This window comes from Schistosoma haematobium, chromosome ZW (assembly GCF_000699445.3).
Source record: "Schistosoma haematobium chromosome ZW, whole genome shotgun sequence".
Taxonomy (NCBI): domain Eukaryota; kingdom Metazoa; phylum Platyhelminthes; class Trematoda; order Strigeidida; family Schistosomatidae; genus Schistosoma; species Schistosoma haematobium.
Window position 1 is genome coordinate 29,937,570 of NC_067195.1, and position 23,678 is coordinate 29,961,247.

Below are 23,678 nucleotides of genomic sequence, written 5' to 3' on the forward strand. Positions count from 1 at the left end.
ATTGTTTATGGATCCATTGGTTTAATCAAGCTATAAACTTGTTTGTTCATTTACTTTAGACCCCCATACTGTTCCTCACTATTTTATTATTATTCGAAAGATTTTTGCACCTCAACAACGAAGAAAAAGACCAAAGGAGTCCGCTGGTTATTCTCAGGTCATTACGAAGGTACTTCATTTTGAGTTTGACAGTCTCTCAGTTGATCCATCGTTCTTTTGAAAGCGTGGGAAAGATGCAACTGAAGTTACATGTTGAGGTTATGAGTTCTACTTGTTGATAATTCAATAGGGAAGTTGATAGCCAGATGACAAGTAATCTGTTATGAGCTTGTGGACATCTTCGTAGTGCTCGTAAATACTGTGTTTCGGAAGACAAAAAATGGATGGCACATAAGACGTAAACTTATCATCAAGTAATTAGAAAACCTTGATTAATTCAAGTTTGGTTCTTCAGTAGGGCAAGAAAAATTGGTCTATTTTAGCCAGCCTGTCATCATACAGGTGCCTTTGCTTTCTGGGAATTAGCTTTGGCCCGTTTCTTTGAGTCTTTTCCAACAGCTCGCTGTCTCTATTAGGGTAGGAGCTAGCCTCTTTTATGTAATATCCGGGTTTATGGAGAAGGAACACTGTATAAAAAGTCAAAAAGGTTTCAGCACTGACATGGCTAAGGGGCTTCATGTATAGATCATATGGTTTTTAGACCTTTGGTGAGCAGTGGTTTTCGAGATTTGACTGAGTATTAATCCTGTGTCATTGTGTGCCTGGATAACAGGCAGCTCAATGTTACTCACGTTGTATGTATCTATACCTTGGTTGTCAGTGTGCATCAAAATACGCCTGGAAGTACTTATCGGTAAATGTCAAATTCTAAACGATTCAGATAACTTCTCCAGGTCATTTTGAAACCATTAATAACACCTTCATTTTTTACAGCTCTCCATATATTGACATCTTCAGCATATAACAAAATGGATGGTGATAAGAGACTGAGGGGGTCATTTGCACACAGGAGGAACAACACGGGCCCTACAACCGTATCCTGAGGCATTTCTCTAAACACAGTTTCACAGCCAGATAACTTGGAGTTCGCCCGTACTCTTTGTTGACGCCCAACTAGGAGATCGTTCATCCACCTCCAATCTCGATACCGCCTAACTTAGATAACAGCCGGCTGTAAGGAACTTTGTTAAAAGCCTTGCTGAAGTCAGTGTAAGCTATTTCCATGTGTAAATTTTAATACTTAAGAGCCCACCAATTTTCGTAGATTATTGACAATTTTGTGAGACATGAGTAACTTGTCCTAAAGCCATGCTGCTTTTCAGAGCGAGTCCTGTTTTCGTCTAGGTACTCAAACAACTAATTCTGGATAATGTTACCTGAAATTTTGACAGCTACACTGATTAGGCCAACGGGTCGTCAGTTCGCAGAATCGTATCTCCTACCTGTTTTGAAGATTGGACTCACTTTAGTATTCATCCAGCCTTTTTGTGATTGACTTTGGGTTGTGTTCAGACATAAACATGTTTTTAAGGTGTTTGTGATTAAATTTACCAGTACATTTCGTAAGGTAGGATGCATTTCATCGAGCTCCATGAACTTATCGATAAAAAGTTTGTTTAGCAGATAAAAGTGACCAAGTTTTTAACGGCTTCAGTGCTCAGAATGTTTGCGGGTGGGAATTTTATAAGCTGAAGAAGATGGGTTCTCTACGGTACATACATTGCTAAATTAGTTTGAGAATATCTTATCTATACCGTAGGTGTCTTCAACTAATGACGTAGTAGGGATTGTTTTATCACAACAGATTAGTGTGGTTATAATCTTGATTCATCAGATCCGCATAACCATCTCAGCCCCAAGTGATCACATAGGAGTGAGAAATAAATTACATCTTAATGTACAAGGAATTAGAATAGAACAAGAACGAAGTCGTGAAAACTCTTAATTAGAACAAGTAAATTGTGGAGTTTCCAACCGTAAGAGATATTAATGACCAACTCTTATGTGTCTGCCCAGAGAATATCTGATTTTCTACATCGATTCAGTAAGTGTTGAAAGGAACCGTTCTGGGTATTATTTCTCGATCACCGTATGGGTTATTGTAAAATGTACTTGCTTTCCAGATTTAGAGACAACGTGAAAAGAATCACAGATTACTGCGACCAAGAAATTATTCATACTACCTAGACGCAGATTTAAAAAGATAATTAATTTTCTATTAGCTCAGAAAACTTGTAAAGTTTTAAGTCCAATATTGGGATAGATTTGACCTTGTGCGTTTTCCAAATCACTCGTCATGCTTGGTCCATCACCTCGTACCGTTGTGCGTGTAGGGTCGAGGCGCAGTAATTTGGCACTTCTCCAGACTGAAATGGCAGTTAATTTACTTCAAAAACAAAATCCACATATTCTGTTTGAAGTTGTAGAAATGGCAACTGTCGGCGACAAAATTCTAGATGTTTCATTATCAAAGATTGGTGATAAAAGTTTATTCACAAAGGAACTCGAAAATGCCCTACTTAGTGGAGAAGTTGACCTTGTCGTACACTCACTTAAAGATGTCCCATCAATCCTTCCTTCCGGCTTAGTCCTTGGGTGTGTATTTGCCAGAGCATCTCCTGATGATGTTGTTTTGATGGCTCCACATTATCGTGGAAGAAAACTTTCTGATCTCCCTATCGGATCTACAATTGGAACAAGTGCTGTTCGGCGCGTAGCCACACTTACACGCAAGTATCCACATCTGAAGTTTGTATCCATACGTGGAAATTTAAACACAAGGCTGGCCAAACTCGATACTCCTCCAGCTTCCAAGGATAATTGCTGTTTAACCAATCCATCTCAAAGCTATGATGCGATCATCCTGGCTAAGGCGGGTGTTGAGAGGATGGGCTGGTCGCACCGTATTGATCAGGTCGGTCCTTGTATTGTTTTGAGTAATTGATAAGTAGCCACCATTTGTTTGAAAATTGAGATGGCTATTAATTTCTTAACGATAATCACTTTTCCCATGAATTCGTAATGTAACAGTGTATGCCGTCTAACTCGGTATTCGTGAGACAATAAAGACAAAACTGCCCCCAAATACCCTGGTACGACCGAGGGTGGGGAGAGTTCTCTCTCCCACCCGAAATCCTCTCACATGACTACTCGCATGCAGCCACTGCCAGAGAGGTTCTACTCACTGTCTTCTCGCGGCGGGGGTGTTCTTTACAAAATTGGGAGGACGAAAAGCGAATATCATACACTTTAACCGGGTTGGTGGTCACAGAGGTTTCACCTAAAGGAGTTGGAAAGCCCTAATTCCAAACCAATGGCGCATATGTGCTCCAGTATCCTGATTAAAAAAGTGGCGTATGGACCAATCGTTGGCCACCGGCTACCATGGGACTGCATCTTACGTTGCTCCAATACCTCTTGAATCAAACCTTCAAGTCGAAGGCTCCGGGTGTGGCCTCCTCAGAAAACCACCTGCTTCGGTTTTCGCATCCGGGCAGTATTATAACACACACAAATTAAGTGACTTGTGTGGTGCATATGTATTCAGTGTCCCTTTGTACCGATATTTGTGTTGAAATAAATAAATATGGTTTCTTTTACTAAGCATCATCACAGTAGAATCCCTCAAATGACTTTTATTTCTAGAACAGTTAAGTACTTAGTGCTTAGATATCTTGAATTTGTGGTCGTTTGCTCCATGTATTTACAACATTCAATTTGTCATGAACCAGTATTTTTTTTACCATTATGACTATATTCTGAGATAAATGTCTCTGCACATTAACACACGAAGTCTAGTATGTATACTAGTTTAGTATCAATTTACGTTGCTAAATTCATGTTAGGTTTAGATATCTGCTTGTATGAGTCGCCATTAAATGACTAAACTGCACTGAGTTGAATAAGTATTATCTTGATTTGTAGTTGATTTTCTAATATTAATCATGTATATGGATGACTACAAAAGCATACTTCTGATCTAAATGGCATATTGTACGTATTGTTTAAGAAAATTAGTCCCACTGACAACATAATGAGAAGTCTCAGTTTACACTGATAAGTTTATTGAAGTACCTTAGGGAAAAGATCCTTATCAATCAATTCGCATTGTCACAAATCGTATGAACTTGGCCTTGATGAAAACTTATAGTCTGCGAAACATTAGAACATTTACGAACCTTTATGACGACATACCTATCAGTGCAAACTAAGACTTTTTATTATGTTGTTCGTGGGACTAATTTTTTAAAAACAATATGTACAATACGCCGTATGGATCAGAAGTATGCTTTTGTAGTCAACCAAGTTTTACAATTATAGATGGGTTTTCAACACATTGAGTTTTAAGATAGTAACAGAAAGTTGTAAATATTCTGGTAACTAGGTTTTTTGATTCAGTTGTTCTGAACTGTTGATAAATTCATAGGGTTTCAATCCCTCAGAAGTTAAAGTAAAACTGGTATCAAGAATTGTCTTAATTGTCATGAGTCATTTTTTGTTTCCGGATGTTTTTACCTTTTGTAGGTTTTAACCGATTCTTTTTATGCTGTAAGTCAAGGTGCATTAGCTTGTGAATGTCGTCAAATCGATAATTTCATCATGAATTTGTTATCGGGCATCCATGACGAGTCAGCTGCCTTAACAACTATTGCTGAGCGCAGTTTAATGCGTCAACTTGATGGTGGTTGTTCTATCCCGATCGGCGTGCGCAGTGATCTTGTTTTAAAAGGAGACTTGAACTATTCTCAACTTACTCTTCATGCAAATATACTAAGTGTTGATGGTGGGAAGAGTGTAGAAAGATCTGCCTCTGTTGTTTTCCCGGATAAAATGCCCATAAATGATTGTATGGAGTCCAGTTGCAAATTAGTGCAAAAATCGAGCGGTTATGATGATGTTAGCACAAATACACCAATAATCGAAAGTAGGGGGAAATCACTAACCTCTCCTACTAAAGTAAGTTGTTTATTCCTCTCGTTTGCAGTGTAAAAATTGAATATATATATATATATATAATATCTAGATGCTTATATTCTTGATATGACGCGTATAACTTGAGCACTAGAACGAATTAACATCAGGACCCAAACCAATATATGATGAAGAAATTGGTCTTGAGTGCTGTTAAAGGTATGATGGTAGTTATCACTTCCCGGTTACCCACACCGTGGAAGGGTTCTTCTGGCGGCACCTGAAAAGGAAATTTGGTTAGGGATGGCCTTAGTGACCACAGTGCCCAAGGGACAACTGCTTGAGGTCGGCCACGCACGACCTTTTAGTGATTAATTTTTGTGTTAGCTCCGTACTTATTGGAACCTTACCACCAGAGACGGAAATAGGTGGAATGAGGCGATATGTGCATTTTAAGCTCGACCTCTTCCAACCCCACACCCTCCTTATGAGAAGGTAGTATCGCTGTTATGCTGGTTGTCTGAAGAAACACCTTACTACTGTCACACTGTTGTACAGTCAGCAGTACGACTTCGCCTTTGGGCCTTGGGTTTGCTGGTTTTAGTCTTACCGTTCTTCAACCAACCTGTATGGTATGGTAGGACCTTGAGGAACGATTGTCCAAACCAGTATAGCTCGACTGGTTCATCACGATAGACTAGCCCGACCACTGTGTCAAGGTAGCAGCAACGGTCGCGAATATGTGATAAGATTTATGCAAAATATATCCGCCGTCAGCTATTTGTAAACATGGGACAGTTTACTAAAGAACTAGAGACAGTTGTGTGTATTAGATCACTAGTTTGGTGGAGATGTTCAGCCTACTGAATCATTTATGTCTTTGTATCAACAAATTCTGATCAACTTTTTGTTAAGAATCTGCAAACGTCAATTACGACTTACGGGAAGGGAAACCAAATCTATATAAAAGGTAAATATATGGTTAACTTTCAGTACATTCTCGTTACGTTACTGTATTCAGTTTTAATTCATTTTTACGGTGATTGTGTTTAGTGACAATAACTTAATTCATAAATCTTGATTGTTGAAACTAATATATAACCGATTTACCCAAGATCCATTTTCAATTCCATTGGAATTATTTTCAACGAGGCTTTCGTTACAAAAGCGGACTTTGTCTGTAGTGAACGAGGCAAAAAAAAGTGTGAAGATGATTTCATTCACTGTAGTGAGGTCGGAGTTATGAATGTATTAGTGGAGTACACGAAATTATCACTTTTACTATTCTAGATTATTTGATAATATAGATATAGATTGTGACCACGTGGTTTGAACTAGTAACTCAACATTTACAAGTTCTTTATGCCGTGAAGTTAGGTAAAACGGTTTTTAATGGCTCACAGTTTTTTTTTAATTATTACTAGAATTAACTCATATTGCTTACTGTTTTGTGTTTATACTTTGTTACTAGGATGAGTTAAAAGCAGCATTGAATGCAGCATCTATATTTATGGGAGTTTTAGTTACTCCATCATCCGAAATTTCCCGTCTCAGAATGGCTATTGCTCAAAGTTTGGGTTGCGTAGTAGCACAAAGTCTTCTTCTATCCGGTGCTGATGAGATTCTTTATGAAATACGCTCCCAATCTAGTGGGTGAAGTAAATTCCAATCAATAGATATTAGTTTACTTCAAATGACAATCCTTGCATTTTGTTCTGGTTCTTTCAGAATTTATGCTCTCATATTGTTTATCTTTTGGCTCTTCATAGAGAAGTAGATTTGTCATGTTTACATGTAAATTGTTTATTAATGTTGCCCCATAGATTGTAAATACTAACATTGTGAAAATAAACGTTTGCGATTAAAATAGATTTAGTTATTTGAATAATCTTAATATTTTAATTGTTCTGAACATATGTTTCTCATTTTTATGCTCTAAATTACTATTATATTATTAGGTGTTTGAAATGCTTCTATACAAATCCCGTCAAAGCATATTTTGCATTCCCAAATGCAAAGTCCTAAGTGGCGATTTGTTGACCATAGACTCTAATTTATCTCGGTTTTTTATCATTAATATATATCTGTAGCTTCCGTTGAAGAATTATCCCCGACTTAAGGTGATATGTTTTGTTATGTCACCCAAGTTTATCATCGTATTCAACTTACTGATGAGTAGTAGTCATACTCATACGCTAAACCAAAAGTTGTACTTTCTGTGAAAGTTAACAAAATAACATTTTCCGGATGTAAAGTTGACGTTTTGTATTTTTTGTCAGGTTTTCTATACTACATCGATTTAAGCTTAGCAAACAGAACTTTTAGTTTCATTCAACTGTTCGATTATGTGGTTACTCCGTTTTCAAAATGACCCATAGGAACTGCAAATATGTTACCGATTGTAGGAGTTGAGTATAAAACAACTTAGTAATATATTTAGAATTGTACTGGTTTATCTAGTTCATTGAATTCATGATCAATCTATGCCCTCTTTAAAACTCATATTCATAGTGGAACTGGTATTAAGTTGTCTTATTGGAGATTGAACTTCAAAGTTATATATCTTACTAAAAAATAGGTTTTTTTTTCTTATTTTAGAAACATTGGTTCAGTCTTAAAAGTAAGTTCTTGATTGTGGATATTTTAATATGTATATAGAATGATATGTGGATAATTCTATGTCCTGTAAATGAAAAAAATTGAAAATTGCTATCAAAATAAATTCGTTTTATTTTACTTCCAATATTTCACGTTAACTCCTGATCTGTTGTTATTGTCCCATCCTAAGTAAATGGCCAAATTTTATTTTGTTTACAGTTTTATTTACCGTGATAAATAGTGTATTTCTACCTAATCATTCATTGGTCTTATTTTAGAAAAAACAACATGTAGTATATGTCCAAACTAGTTCTGTAACCTATCTCGTAGGTGTTCAAGTGTGTGTTGTGATACGGGCAGCTCATTACAATAGAAAGCTTACGCATTGTACGGAACATTAATTGATGGGTAGAAGCAAGGTATAATGTGACTAAACCAAAAAGTGACATCATTTCGTAGTCACTGACTGTTCCGAGCCACGTTGGTAGACGGAGACTACTTAGTTGCCATCCACGCGGTAATCGCGGTCAGTGGTTGAAGACTTTATATGGCTTAAGGTTGGTTGTGGTGGTATAGATGTATTCACTTTAAATCCAGTATTCATTTTCTATTCTGTATTTTCTTACCATATTCTCAATATTTAGTCTTTTTCTTTAGGATAACTACAACATTATTCATGTTAATTTTTCCTTGTGCCATTATGGTATGCAAACTTAGGCCACCAAATATTTGTGCTAGGATTTGCGCTGGTTATGAATGACTGATTGGATTAAAATTATTGTTAGACTCGACCAGTCACATAAAAAGCTTTCCAATATTTCTTATGATCATTACTAGCGTTTAGGTTTACTGTGTAACTGACAAATCACAGATTGTCTAAGTTGTTGGGAGTGATTGATGTAACCTATAAATTTCAACCACTTAGTTGACGCAAACACACGGGCTGCTTCTATATTTTCATGCGAACAGTCGAAAAGTGTTCGATGACCTCTGGTGTGTTGTTTTTTCGAATAAATTATTTTGTCATGACTTCTCTATGATTTACTTATGTCATAAATCCGATTCTTAGTCATTATGTAATCTAATGTTGTTGGCCTCCAGTTGTATGAAAATCCTATGACCATCACTATAGGTTTATTTAGTCTCACAGGTCACCTGAATCTAAACTTTGCTCCACTACAGTCCTATCTGCAGTTATTTATATTTTTGTTGTATAATTACTTGTAAGCCCTTGTTCGACACAAGCTACTCTTGTGATTTACGTTTCCCAAGATATCGTTAATTTATTGCAGGCCTGTCACTTTGTTCTCTTCCACTTATGGCATAGTTGTTCCCATGTGATAATTTCTTAGTCCTGTTGATATGTGATCAGGATTTTGCCCTATATGGTTGGTTTGAACTGTGTGATTAAAAGCTTTCTGTTTGCTGGGTTGTGCTCCATTCTGACTATCAGGCGAGCAAGGATGGGAGACTGGATTCTGGACCAGTAGTCATCTAGTGTTACTTTCGGTTGTTATCTCATACTTAGGGTGTCTCTAGTACCAGATAGACGATCTGGGCGATCTGATCAATGCTATGGATTTATCTTAAGATCCAGTCTCACCATCCTCAAGTAAACTAAACAAGGAAATAGATTCATTCTCATCGACAAATCAGTATATATTACTTACATGAGGTTATTAATATTAGGTTGCTGTAGGTTGCCGATAAGAAGCCGTGGATGTGGACTTAAATTTCACCCAAGTTGGAACTTATTAGCCATGTATAATTGGAGACTTCAGGGAACTAATGTTTCTTGTAGGATTTGAGCCCGCATCACTTAACTCTACAGTTTGAGATGTTACTACTGAGTACTCAGGCCGCAACTAACCACCCAATATATATATATATATATATATATATATATATATATAGTATGTATGGTTGAATAACTAGTGCTTGAACCTGCTCCCAGTTGTTTGATTGCTATAACACTAATTTCCCGCTCAATATCTGCATAGGTGACCCTATACAAACTGTCTATTGTTCTACGTAATTGATCAGAATGTTTCATACTTCACGTTTATATTGATTACTGTTATTATTATTAGTTGCTTTGTCGGTTGATCATCGACTTCGCAGAATATTTTTTGCTAATATTCTTCTCTGTATGTAGAAATAATTTCAATGCATTCGGTCAAATTCTAATTAGACCTATATTGAGTTTTTTTATACTTAGTGTCTACCAAGACTTACATTCAGTTATATTGTGTGTTTTTGACCACATATTTATAAACAACATAGCATAATCACATATGGACCATCAAAAGTCCAAGAAAAAACGCAAAGCTTACTACCGAAAATGTGCTTTTGGTTCAAAAAAATCTCGTCTGAATGATCAAAACGATAGTGTGTCATGCATTCCGAAAAATTTACAACCCGGCATGACCGGTTATATATTAACTTACAATCAACAGCAACGATTAGCACATATTGAGACTTATCGTTTGTTAAATCATACTTTAGATGAGATTTCTATTGAAAAGCATAAAAGTGGAGCATCTAAAATCAACAGTCCTGTAAATACAAATAATGAATTAGTTGGTTCTGAACCTAATAATATGGTTAGTGATGAAAAGAATGATGATACTGATGACTTATACTCACAGTTACTTCGTGAAAATTGTTCAAAATATCCTGCCAATTCAAAAAATAAATTTGGTTTCTACTCTGTGAAAACACATATCAGTAACTGTTCTTTTATTCTTCATCAGACTAATTTACTTAGTGCTGCAGAACTTTGTAATCGTGTATTCGAAAGACTACTCTCGACTTCCAATGCAGAGTCTCGTTATGTTCTTCGTTTGATGCCTGTTGTAAACACATGTCGGTCAGATTTGCCGTCACTCGAAAATTGTGTGCTAAAAGCGTGGTCGAACTTCCTTGGCCTAGCGTCATGTAAAATAAATACAAAATGTTCTAAAGTTGAGGTACCTCTAGACCAGTCAAATGATGAAGAAAACGCAAATAATGATAACGAGTCCTCAATTTTACATGTCCCAAAACAGATTGCTTGTGAATCTACATTGAATGGATCGAAGACGTTTATGATTGTGTTCAAATCTCGTGGTTTCAAAGCTATTACCCGTGATGATGCTATACGCCGTACATTTGAAGCAATCAAATCTGTTGATTCATCTTGGAATTTATGCAATTCATCGCCTTCAGTTGTTGTCTCAATAACTGTCCTGTGTAAGGTGACTTGTATCAGTTTGTTGGAAAATTTCTTCAAATATCGTAAATACAATGTAGCAGAAGTTTGCTCACCATCAACTCAATATGACTGTACAAATAACATAAAAAATGACGAATCCAAATAAAATTTGTTTTGCAATGCACTTCTCATTTCTGTTCTATCGAGTATTGGTGTTGATGCATGTTTTCTACGTTAAGATTTTATGAGTGATTTTTAACCTACTTCAAATCATTTATTATTCTTAGCAAGGTATTCGGGTTAGTCATATTATCTTTGTAGCAGTGGATCAATTATTATCCAATTAATCTTTTTCTAGGTTGATTTTAGGAAAACCATAGATATTTCTTTCCATGTGGTTACTTTTATTTGAATGGGTAGCGGGTTCACTAAATCCTGGATATCATACTGAAAGTAGTTTGGACTCATTGTGTGTTAATTTAGTCCCCGAATTTTTGTTGGGATACTGAATATTCTGTAGAGCTCTCTGGAGTTGAATATATGGTATATATGTTAAACTTAGTGAAAAACAGTACACCAGTTGCGATCCCATTCATCTGATTTTCTTAACCAGGTCTGTAAATTTAAACTTCCAGTTTACTCTGCCTTACGCGTATTGTTGCACATAGGACAACAAACCTTTCTGTCTGAGTGTCATGAAATTCCTGATATTAATGTATACCATATCCTTGTTACATTACCTAAGATCTACGTAAAGAACTCGGGACCTCTTCTTCATCTTTCAGTAGACAAAGTACGTTTTATATGTATTTGTTCAATGACAGTTGTGTTGACTAGGCATGAGAGAAAACAGGATTTTTACTAACAATTCTTATATGTTGCTGTACCAGGAGAATCGTTCATTTAAAGACAGAAGTGGTGGCGAATTGACGCCGTTTTCATCTAATATGCTCAAACAAATTGGATTATATTTAACATCAGGCATCCTTGCTACCAATATACCAGTAACCTACTCAGTTAAATAAAGTTTGACAACCGTGAACCATGTTAGGAATATGATGCACATTCAATTATATTAAGTAAGGGTGTCTACTGTAATGTTATAAGATATTCTGAAAGGCCTCAGAGTAATTATTGCTACTTAACAAACTCTAAGCCAACTGACTGTGAGAATGAACTACATTGGACTAAAACACCACAGGCAATAACAATCGATCAGATTATATGAATTTGTCAGGGACATTGTAACTAAATTTTTGTGGCGAAATAATTTCCGACCTTATCACATACACAGTTGAGTAATTAAGATTCAATAATTGTGAGATGTTTTCTCGATGTCTTTTGAGAGATTCAGTATGATTGAGAAACGGGCGAGTTCATCTACCAACTCCAGCTGTTACTCCTCTGGAGCGACTGCCGGGCCCAAGCCCGGGTGAAGGAGGAGGATCGGACATGGCACCAGCATCCTCATCCCGTAGAAAACAACCTTGCTAAAAAACGCTAATCACAACAAACAACTTAAACTCTGTCCTGGAAGTTGAAGGAGGGATTATGATGCATCATGGTGAAAGCCGAGACCTTTCCGAAGTCACGAGGACGATGTCCCTTCTGACAATCACGGCAATAACTAATTTAAGTACATGGAATGTTCGGACTATGAGAGACCAAATGGTTGCAAAAATGAGGAAATACAACTTGGCAGTACTCGGAATCAGCAAAACCCATTGGACCAAATGCGGTAGGAAGGGGATAGATTCGGGAGATACTGCTGTACTTTGGTCACGAAGAAGAAAATGTTCTGCACACTCAGGAGGAGGGAATCACATTAAATGTTATTCAATGTTATGCACCCACAAATGTTAGCAACAACAACGATAGAGATCAGTTTTACGAGAGACTGCAATCAATCATGGCGAAGTGCTCAAGAAAGAACCTGAACATCCTGATGGGAGACCTAAACTCCAAAGTCGAAATGTGCAACACCGCGTATGAAAATGTTATAACTTGTAACCGCCGATTAGAGAGCAGTGACTTATCGATCGGACCAAGGACGCATAAAACACGTGCGAGCAGCCTAGAGTCCTGATTTGTCCTGCTTTCCGCCTAGCCCAGCCAGTCTCAGCCTCTGTAATATGAATCATTTTATTCCAAACATACTGAGTTTATATACCAATCAGACAGACCACAACGTACCAATAAAATATGAAACAACATTTGTACAAGGATTAGCCAGATGTGGCTGTGAATGAGGGAGGTAGTAATTAATATACTGGGTATAACTCAAGAATGGTAAAACGTATATTAATAGTTTATGGGTGAAAATAAAGCTTATAATAAGAGGAATATGAATATGCATAGTTTAGTTACTTACTAATTATACAATAGAAATATACGTTTAGTATTGGTCCATCAATAGATTCCAAAAGTCACCATTCATTATTCGTCTCGGGACATGGACTGACTGAGTAAAAGGAACGAGAATGGTGAGACTTGCAGATTTATGTGCATTCAACAAAATAGTTATAGACGGCACTACATTCCCCCACAAACGAATTCACAATGCTATATGGGTCTCACCGAATCACACTACAGAGAATCAGATCAATCATATTTACATCACCAGAAAAGCCTAAGTCAGTGGGACGCCTGAGAACTTAGAGAGGTACTAACACTACTCCAGAACACCACCTGATGGTTGGCAAGATGGTACTGGTACTCAAGATAGTTCTCAGCAATATGTTCCAAACCTTACAAGATCTGCTAAGAGAAGACTAAATTATTATAGAGGACAAATGTAAAGGGATCAAGGATGGTATGTGGAGATAGGCTTAAGAAAACTATTTTGTAAAAAGTGGCTTTAAAAATAAAGTAAATGTCGTTCGTGAGATACGTAGAAATTTACCATAAACGTTTAAACGACAAAACTGCGAGCCCGAAACAATCAACTCCGACTAAGAACCCATCAACCATAATCTCAAATTCAGACAGATCCAAGAGTGTTATTCGATGGTATGCACAAAATGTATTTCCTTGACACTAAACGCGGCTTTCAATTATTTTCATCATAAACTACTTTTCTTTTCCAACCATTGTTATTACCTGAGTAGCATTAAACTATCACTCTAAATCGGATCAATAGATGCATAATTTGTCGTATCAAATTGTCTTCTCTAATTAAACCGAGAAAGATTCCAAAGTCAACTGCCCATACATCGGTAAACCTAGCAACAATGAACTACACCTAACTGATAGTTTATTGCCGAAGTGTACTTTGGTGATACAAATATTTTAGTCTTTTAACGAACAAAATGGTTTGAGGATCAACTGAATCCAGCCTAGAATGTACTCACTAATGTTAGGACTAACAACTGAAACTGAAACAGGCTCGCATGGTCCCTTGTATCGCATTCGGTTGTTGTGATTTGCCCGCATATGAACCACAGATTCACTGACGTGCTTTAGCAGACCTTCCACAGATTGGGGAAAAGATCTTGTGAGCAGGTTTTTTTGTTTAAGCAATTTCGTCATTGTTCCTTTTGCGTACGGTCTGGCAATTCGGCACTGAGGGACCTTATCTGCTTCCCTCTCCAGGTTCTTTAACTTTGTAGCAGTAATAGAATTGACATTTGTTTTCAGGTCGTTGAAGTTTCTTGCTTGCACATGAGAATTAGCGGACTTTGGAGTAGAGCGTAGTTAGATGAGAACAAACGAACGGACTGTATTTGTAATTCACCATCAGAAGTCATTCAAATACAAAGGAATCATCTGTTTCTGAAATTTCAGTGGTTGAATTGCCTTCTTTGTCCTTGTCCAATCTCCCTGGTTTACTATATTTCCTTCCAGTTTTTCGTTGTGTCATATTTCCTTCTGTTGCGGCTTTTACGGTTGTCGTTCCTCTAGTGCTCTTTTACACTTGCTTGTTTGCTTTTGTTTATTCAGCTTGTGCCTTGAATTTCTCTGTTCTGGTTAAGCTGAATTTAATATCAATATTCCTGTTGTAATTTTATTTAATCCTGACCAGTATTTTGATAAAGACAAATTCATTATGATGATCCTTCTTCCTACCAAGAACCTCCCAGCACGTTGAAGTCAGTGTGTGAAGATAGGTCTAATAAACCTATTTTGTAAATAGTTTTTGATGGCTTTTGCATTTGTTTATTTCCACAATCTGTACATTTATCACTAAACGACTATACTTGTTGTTTAAATATGTGACCTTGACAACTAACTTCCTTCCGTTTTGAATTACACATAACACGACATTGTTAACTGTGCATTAATAAATACACTCTTATACACACATGCCTCTTTCTATCATGCCTGTGGATATAATAAGTAAACTATCGATTAACTATCAATTATGTTTATAGACTTGTGACATTCCTATTGCATTCTACGTCGAGAAAACTGGCTGGAGCCATATTTACCTCATTAAAATTATTAATTATCTATAATTGTGGATCTTTGGTACCAAGCACAACGGAACACGCAACAGCCAGCTGATTTAAGTAGCGTCCATGAACCTTTATTTCGCGTTAATAATTTATAAGTTCCTTATTGTTATATTAACTTTTGGACGTAATAAATTTATTGCTATTCCTTTTTGGTTAATATACTGTTTGGTCCACCACAATTATCTGGTGAGCCTCGTGTTTATTCTAATTGTTATATTATTTACCTTTTACACGATCCACTGGTTTATTTTTCTCGTAATGTCCCCCACCAAACTTATTGACATGGATTCGCCTCCGGTAACCACTATTGTCGAACTCTGCTGAAAACATTTTAAGTTCAGTTAATACTATCTCAAACTTCAGACTCCCAACTTATGGAGCTAATAACCCAAGAGTCTGGTTTGCCCAAATTGAAGCTTTATTCATGGCTCGAGGCATACAATCTCAGGCAACAAAGTATGCGCATATAGCCGGCGCACTTCCCATTGAGATTGCGGCTGAAGTTGGGGATTTAACCGACCACGTGCCAGAATCGGAACCATATGATAAGATGAAGGCAGCAGTAATTCGACGCACTTCGGTCTCAGATGAGAAAAGACTGCAACAATTGTTAACGTCTTGTGACTTGGGAGACAAGAGACCCTCCCAACTTCTTCGACACATGAAACAACTTGCCGGTCCATACAAACTGGACGAAGCCCTTCTAAAACAAATGTGGTTTCAAAGGTTACCACATAGCGTTATACAAATTCTTAGTGTCTCAGGGAAATCCGTTGCCCTTGATGATTTAGCTGACATGGCGGATAAAATGATGGAAGTCTACCACGATAGTCACTGTGTGAACTCTTTGCAACCAGCTGGATCAGCAGACATCAGTTGTTTAGCCTCCTTCCAAAGGCAATTAACGCAACTAACAAGCCAGCTAGCGTCACTACAGACGACAATTGCAACCGTCCAAGCTAGACAATTGAGATCCTCTTCCAAACGAAGATCTTTTTCTAGACAACGGTCTCGGTCATCGAAGCAAACAACAACGTCGATAATCTCCACTTTTAAATAACCAGACTATTCCGGACAGGTATCCTGTCCGTCTTCTACACGATTTTTCTCTGAATCTGCAGGGAAAACAGATCTTTTCGAAGCTAGACTTAGTAAGAGCTTATCATTAAATCCCGATGACACCCGAAGATACTGAGAAAACAGCCATTATCACGCCTTTTGGCCTGTTTGAATTCTTGCGAATGCCATTCGGGCAAAAAAAAACGCCGCTCAGACGTTTCAGAGGTTCATGGACGAGGTTACACGGGGTTTAGTTTTCGCATTTGCCTATATCGATGTTTTGATCGCCAGTCCATCACTAGAAGAGCACATCCAGCACTTACAGACCCTTTTCGAACGTTTCAAAAAACATGGCGTCGTTAATAATCCTTCTAAATGTATATTTGGTGTCCCAGCCTTGGAGTTTTTAGGACATCATATCGACTCTCAAGGCATTAAATCACTTCCAAAAATACTCGAGGCCATTACCAGTTACCCAGAACCAACTTCAGTAAAATCACTACGTCGTTTCCTTGGGACGTGCAATTTTTACCGACGATTTCTACCAAATTGCGCTGATGTACTACAGGCGTCGACAGATTTACTGAAAAACGATAAAACAGGTACAAAGAAAGAAGAGAACCAAATTTTCAAGTTACCTCCTGATGCCAAAACGGCATTTGAAAAAGCTAAGTCCATGATTGACAATGCTACCAGGCTCCAACACCTAAATACTTGTAACAGCTCAGGTTGGTTGGTTAAGAGTTGACCTCAAACAACCAAGCGTATGCTCAAGTATTCATTCACTTCCTTATTTTTTATAAGCGTTATATTCCCTATTATCTTATATTGAATGTTGAGAGCCTTTGTTTGTCTGAACAGATAATCCCACGCTCCACTGTGACTGCGCGAAGATCGAAATAAAGACCTATTCACTACTTCTCTGGTTTCTTCTATCAATAGCACGAGGGTTACCTTAAGGCACGAAATACTCACCCCACAACCCATTTGATCCTGTGTACGGATGCTTCACAAAAAGATTTAACGGCAGATGTTTACTTCGGTGACCGAGACCGTTGTCTAGAAAAAGATCTTCGTTTGGAAGAGGATCTCAATTGTCTAGCTTGGACGGTTGCAATTGTCGTCTGTAGTGACGCTAGCTGGCTTGTTAGTTGCGTTAATTGCCTTTGGAAGGAGGCTAAACAACTGATGTCTGCTGATCCAGCTGGTTGCAAAGAGTTCACACAGTGACTATCGTGGTAGACTTCCATCATTTTATCCGCCATGTCAGCTAAATCATCAAGGGCAACGGATTTCCCTGAGACACTAAGAATTTGTATAACGCTATGTGGTAACCTTTGAAACCACATTTGTTTTAGAAGGGCTTCGTCCAGTTTGTATGGACCGGCAAGTTGTTTCATGTGTCGAAGAAGTTGGGAGGGTCTCTTGTCTCCCAAGTCACAAGACGTTAACAATTGTTGCAGTCTTTTCTCATCTGAGACCGAAGTGCGTCGAATTACTGCTGCCTTCATCTTATCATATGGTTCCGATTCTGGCACGTGGTCGGTTAAATCCCCAACTTCAGCCGCAATCTCAATGGGAAGTGCGCCGGCTATATGCGCATACTTTGTTGCCTGAGATTGTATGCCTCGAGCCATGAATAAAGCTTCAATTTGGGCAAACCAGACTCTTGGGTTATTAGCTCCATAAGTTGGGAGTCTGAAGTTTGAGATAGTATTAACTGAACTTAAAATGTTTTCAGCAGAGTTCGACAATAGTGGTTACCGGAGGCGAATCCATGTCAATAAGTTTGGTGGGGGACATTACGAGAAAAATAAACCAGTGGATCGTGTAAAAGGTAAATAATATAACAATTAGAATAAACACGAGGCTCACCAGATAATTGTGGTGGACCAAACAGTATATTAACCAAAAAGGAATAGCAATAAATTTATTACGTCCAAAAGTTAATATAACAATAAGGAACTTATAAATTATTAACGCGAAATAAAGGTTCATGGACGCTACTTAAATCAGCTGGCTGTTGCGTGTTCCGTTGTGCTTGGTACCAAAGATCCACAATTATAGATAATTAATAATTTTAATGAGGTAAATATGGCTCCAGCCAGTTTTCTCGACGTAGAATGCAATAGGAATGTCACAAGTCTATAAACATAATTGATAGTTAATCGATAGTTTACTTATTATATCCACAGGCATGATAGAAAGAGGCATGTGTGTATAAGAGTGTATTTATTAATGCACAGTTAACAATGTCGTGTTATGTGTAATTCAAAACGGAAGGAAGTTAGTTGTCAAGGTCACATATTTAAACAACAAGTATAGTCGTTTAGTGATAAATGTACAGATTGTGGAAATAAACAAATGCAAAAGCCATCAAAAACTATTTACAAAATAGGTTTATTAGACCTATCTTCACACACTGACTTCAACGTGCTGGGAGGTTCTTGGTAGGAAGAAGGATCATCATAATGAATTTGTCTTTATCAAAATACTGGTCAGGATTAAATAAAATTACAACAGGAATATTGATATTAAATTCAGCTTAACCAGAACAGAGAAATTCAAGGCACAAGCTGAATAAACAAAAGCAAACAAGCAAGTGTAAAAGAGCACTAGAGGAACGACAACCGTAAAAGCCGCAACAGAAGGAAATATGACACAACGAAAAACTGGAAGGGAAATATAGTAAACCAGGGAGATTGGACAAGGACAAAGAAGGCAATTCAACCACTGAAATTTCAGAAACAGATGATTCCTTTGTATTTGAATGACTTCTGATGGTGAATTACAAATACAGTCCGTTCGTTTGTTCTCATCTAACTACGCTCTACTCCAAAGTCCGCTAATTCTCATGTGCAAGCAAGAAACTTCAACGACCTGAAAACAAATGTCAATTCTATTACTGCTACAAAGTTAAAGAACCTGGAGAGGGAAGCAGATAAGGTCCCTCAGTGCCGAATTGCCAGACCGTACGCAAAAGGAACAATGACGAAATTGCTTAAACAAAAAAACCTGCTCACAAGATCTTTTCCCCAATCTGTGGAAGGTCTGCTAAAGCACGTCAGTGAATCTGTGGTTCATATGCGGGCAAATCACAACAACCGAATGCGATACAAGGGACCATGCGAGCCTGTTTCAGTTTCAGTTGTTAGTCCTAACATTAGTGAGTACATTCTAGGCTGGATTCAGTTGATCCTCAAACCATTTTGTTCGTTAAAAGACTAAAATATTTGTATCACCAAAGTACACTTCGGCAATAAACTATCAGTTAGGTGTAGTTCATTGTTGCTAGGTTTACCGATGTATGGGCAGTTGACTTTGGAATCTTTCTCGGTTTAATTAGAGAAGACAATTTGATACGACAAATTATGCATCTATTGATCCGATTTAGAGTGATAGTTTAATGCTACTCAGGTAATAACAATGGTTGGAAAAGAAAAGTAGTTTATGATGATAATAATTGAAGACATTCGAATACTTATTCTTACTCACTCAAGGTCTAGTTTTTGTAAGTTTTAGGACATCAACTCTTACTCAGTCAGTTATATTTTACTGGAGGTTGCTCAATGTGAGGTTAAGTGTATTTTCCTACTTAATGGAAAGTTCGAAATATAGCTCATGTGATTCTCAGCAATTTACTTTAACTGTTGATATTGCCAAGTGGCCAAACTACTGTGTCATATGCCACAGGAAATAGTCGTACACTTTCTCTAACTTTGTATTGTTCTAAGCCTCACATCAGACGAAAAACTGTCGTTTGACTGAAGTACGATCATGTCTGCCCAACTGCCTCATATATTTGATGCTATTCAATGTCAATTCTTTAAACGTTACTTCATTTCTAAATGATATATCTTTTGTCAAGGAACTCTCAGTGTTTGTTTCACGGAGATCTGTCTTTACCAGGGTTCTTTCTTAATGTCCTTCATATGTCTATCTTGGTCGAGCATGGTCAATTATCGCATTCGATATTGCTGGCGGTTAACTGTTAAGGATCTTCGATGTGTGCAGACGTTTGGAGAATAATAAATTTTCATCTCATGTAGTTAGTTCTTTTGCTTTCTGCAGTTGGTATAAATGTTCAATTAATTGTTATCGCTTTTCAGTATTGAACATATGCAAAACAACCTTTGTGCTCCTTAGTAAATAAGTACCCTAATTTTGCCCGTTATTGGGACTTCGGCACCCATATTAACTCCCCATCCACGAGATACAGAAAGGCTTTAGTGCGGTTAAAGTGTGCTTATTACCGAATGCTACAGATATTTGGAGCGTGGGGTCCTTATTTGAACACATAAGCCCTTCAAAATTGGACACGGAATGGTGGAGAACATAATGCCTACAAAAAGTGAGGGATTATAAAAAATATTTTATCTACCACCTAACTTAAACCACTGTATAACTGTTTCAGTAACGGATTAATATGAAGAATTCCGTTAAAATCAGTTGGTCATAGGCAGTCTTCCTAACTTGTCAGAAGACGATGGTTCATCCAACTCATGAACTGGTAGGAAACATACTTGATCCCCCCCAAGTTACTTACTTCCAAGCCCTAGTAAGGGGTTAGAAAGACATGGAGGTTATTATTTTAGGCACTGTGTTGAAAGAGCTGCCTCTGCTAAACAAGCTTAATCTTACTTACCATAAAGCCAAAGTAGCGAAGATTGGAGATAAGCGAGTGAAAAGTTAACGTGTTTGATTTGGAAGCCTTAGACATGTTGGGTTGGAAAAATACATGGGGAGATTTGAAGTCATTGCCATCAATAAGTTTAAAATGATCCTGAGAATTAGAAAGAACATTCTGGAAGTGGAATGTGACAACAGCAGTGGCAATCATCCATATGAAATACAATGAGAAGCTCGAAGAAGCAATAACAATACCAAGAGTGTGGGCAAACCAGATTAGCAAGCGATAAAACTGATGACTAAGATCACCAATAGGTAATGCGCAAATAAATATTGAAGTTAGAAAAATGAAAGTTATAGAACACTTGATAATTAAAGAAACCCAAACTGCAGTATTCACAACTTTATAAGCAAGCGGTTGAAACGTATAACCATTTTCAACTCTTGGTCTAGAAGCGATATCAAGGTAAGAAGCCAAAGGAGAATGGATGACAACGGCTACCACAGACTCATCTGATTTTTGAATGGATGTAAACGAGGTGGATATCAGGTTACAACTGAGTTTCTGAGGGACATAAACATCACCTGGAAAGTAAATGTGATTCTAGTTCAGAGGTCGAAAATTAAAAATGTAAATATCCTTACTTCATTTATTTGTTTGCAGAAAGCGAAGATTGTCTGACCTGGTTTAATAATAATAACATCACCTGGAACAAGTAAAACAGCAGGCAAGACCACGATTTTTCCATCTCGGATAGTAAGGTGGGTATCCAAACCAACCATCTCATTTAAAAGTCCATTTAGACATGGTGAATATGAAAGCATATTCGGCTTCAAATTTCCTACAAACAATTAGAAACAACATACTTACTAAGACAAGTGACGGAAGATCTTAAGAATGTCTTAAACTTTGTACAAGATGAAATCATCCTTTTATAACGCGTTAAGAACGTTAAGAACAAAAGGATACTTGACAAGAGGACAAAGAGCAAATCCCCAGCAATCGATATCCAGGAGTAGCTAGAAATATTAGACCAGTCAAACAAACTAGTTTATAGGACATAAAGTACCTGGAGGAATATCGGTATGAAGCAACAGAACATGATATAAGAATAAGTGACATTATGCTCAACATAAGAGACAATATATCCGAACGAGACCAACGCAGCAATACAATACCACTTATTGGTCTTTCACTTAACGTTTCCAACATTTCGCAAAATAGTTCCAAAGCCACTGGAGTTTCTAGACCCTGACTCATTGTAAAACTGTAAGCATAATCTCCTCGACAAACAAGGCATAACAATAATCTTCCCAAATCAACCTTGAGAGATTAAATCTTGCTCAGACACACAAACAGTTTAAAAACTGATTCCGTTCAATGATGGCGTGCTACAGTAAACAGGTACTCCAATGCTAAGAAAATTGAACTCCGAGGATTCCATAATTTTCACAGTGGTAAATGAGTAATCGCTCACTGTTATACAATTCAAAGATTAATCACACGAGTTTTTCCATAGTTTTATAAAGGAAAAGCCACATCTAATACTTAATACACTTTGTCAGTATTCATTATATGTACATGACTCCTAAAATGAAACTGATATGTACCTGAATGTGGAATTCCCACGCAACCACCAATAATAATATATATTACTTGTTACCATGTTCAATTAATGTATAAATTGGTCATATTTGTATCAATAAAAATTCAGATGGACAATCGAAGACGTGAAAACAAACAGAGGTACTAACTTAGCTTCAGATCACCAACTGGTTGTGTTCAAGATGTAACTGAAGCTAGAGAAACACTGAACAGCTGGGGAAACTGCAGTACAAAGGTTCTATACATCACTCCTTCGAGATACTGACAAACCCAAACAATTCAAGATAACTTTCAGCAACAGGTTCCAAGCTTTACAATATCTACTGGAAGAAAAGGAGACTACCATGGAACAAAAATGGAAAGGGATCAAAAATCACACACTTTGACGTATCAGGAGGTGTTCGGCCGGAATAAGCTTCATCATAATGAATAGATCTCTATGGAAACCCCGGACAAAATCCAATAAAGGAATGACAAGAAGACAGCGATTAGGAACAGCCGAACAAGAACAGAGGAAGTTGACGCACAGGCTGGATACACAGAAGCAAACAAGCAAGTGAAGAAGAGTATTAGGGATGACAAGTAGAAATATGTGGTAGACCCAACAAGGACAGTGGATAAAGCTGCAAGAGAAGGAAATATCAGACAACTATATGGCACGACGAAGAAACTGGTAGGGAAACACAATAAACCAGAGAGACAGGTCAGTGACAAAGAAGGCAAGTCAATCACTGAAATTTCAAGAACTGGAGAACAGATGCGTAGAATACTTTGGGGAACTCTTGAATAGGTCAGCTCCATTGAATCCGCTAGGCATCAAAGCAGCACCTGCAGACCTTCCTATAGATGTCACTTCACCAACAATCGAAGAAATCAGGATGACCATCAGGCAAACCAAGTATGGAAAAGCATCAAGACCTGACAATTCACTAGCCGAAGCACTAAGGTCAGACATAGAAGTAACTGCAAACATTCTCCACATTCTATCAAGGAAAATTTGGGGGAAGATCAAGTGCTGACGGACTGGAAATAAGGATGTCTCATCCAGATACCAAAGAAAGGAGATCTGAGCAAGTGTGAAAACTAAAAAGATACTACACTACTGTCGATACCGGTGCAAGCTTCCGGCATAGTGTTGCTGAACCGGGTGAAAGATCCAGTGGACGTCGAGCTTCGAGGTCGCCAGGTCGGAATCCGTGAGGATCGGTCGTGCACAGACCAGATCGCG

General features: G+C 37.6%; 2 protein-coding genes across 4 annotated transcripts; one reads left to right on the forward strand and one right to left on the reverse strand.

Moving 5' to 3' along the window:
* Positions 1–2,263: 2,263 nt before the first annotated feature.
* On the forward strand, positions 2,264–10,868 carry MS3_00003239 (uncharacterized protein; the record flags this gene model as incomplete). 3 transcript variants are annotated; one of them, XM_051210981.1, is made up of 5 exons in its annotated part: positions 2,264–2,914; positions 4,525–4,956; positions 6,383–6,560; positions 7,510–7,531; positions 9,793–10,868. In XM_051210981.1, the coding sequence occupies 4 exons, from the start codon at positions 2,297–2,299 to the stop codon at positions 7,527–7,529; spliced, it is 1,248 nt and encodes a 415-aa protein (XP_051071006.1). The 3 variants fall into 3 exon arrangements, with proteins under 3 accessions (XP_051071006.1, XP_051071005.1, XP_012796440.1); XM_051210980.1 differs by having other exon boundaries at positions 6,383–7,531; XM_012940986.1 differs by lacking the exons at positions 2,264–2,914; positions 4,525–4,956; positions 6,383–6,560; positions 7,510–7,531 and having other exon boundaries at positions 9,804–10,868.
* A 9,653-nt stretch (positions 10,869–20,521) lies between these two features.
* On the reverse strand, positions 20,522–22,105 carry MS3_00010347 (uncharacterized protein; the record flags this gene model as incomplete). The annotated part of the gene is made up of 5 exons (XM_051218709.1): positions 20,522–20,557; positions 20,861–21,448; positions 21,490–21,686; positions 21,815–21,864; positions 21,915–22,105. 5 exons carry the CDS (start codon positions 22,103–22,105, stop codon positions 20,522–20,524), a joined length of 1,062 nt encoding a protein of 353 aa, XP_051071007.1.
* Positions 22,106–23,678: the final 1,573 nt, after the last annotated feature.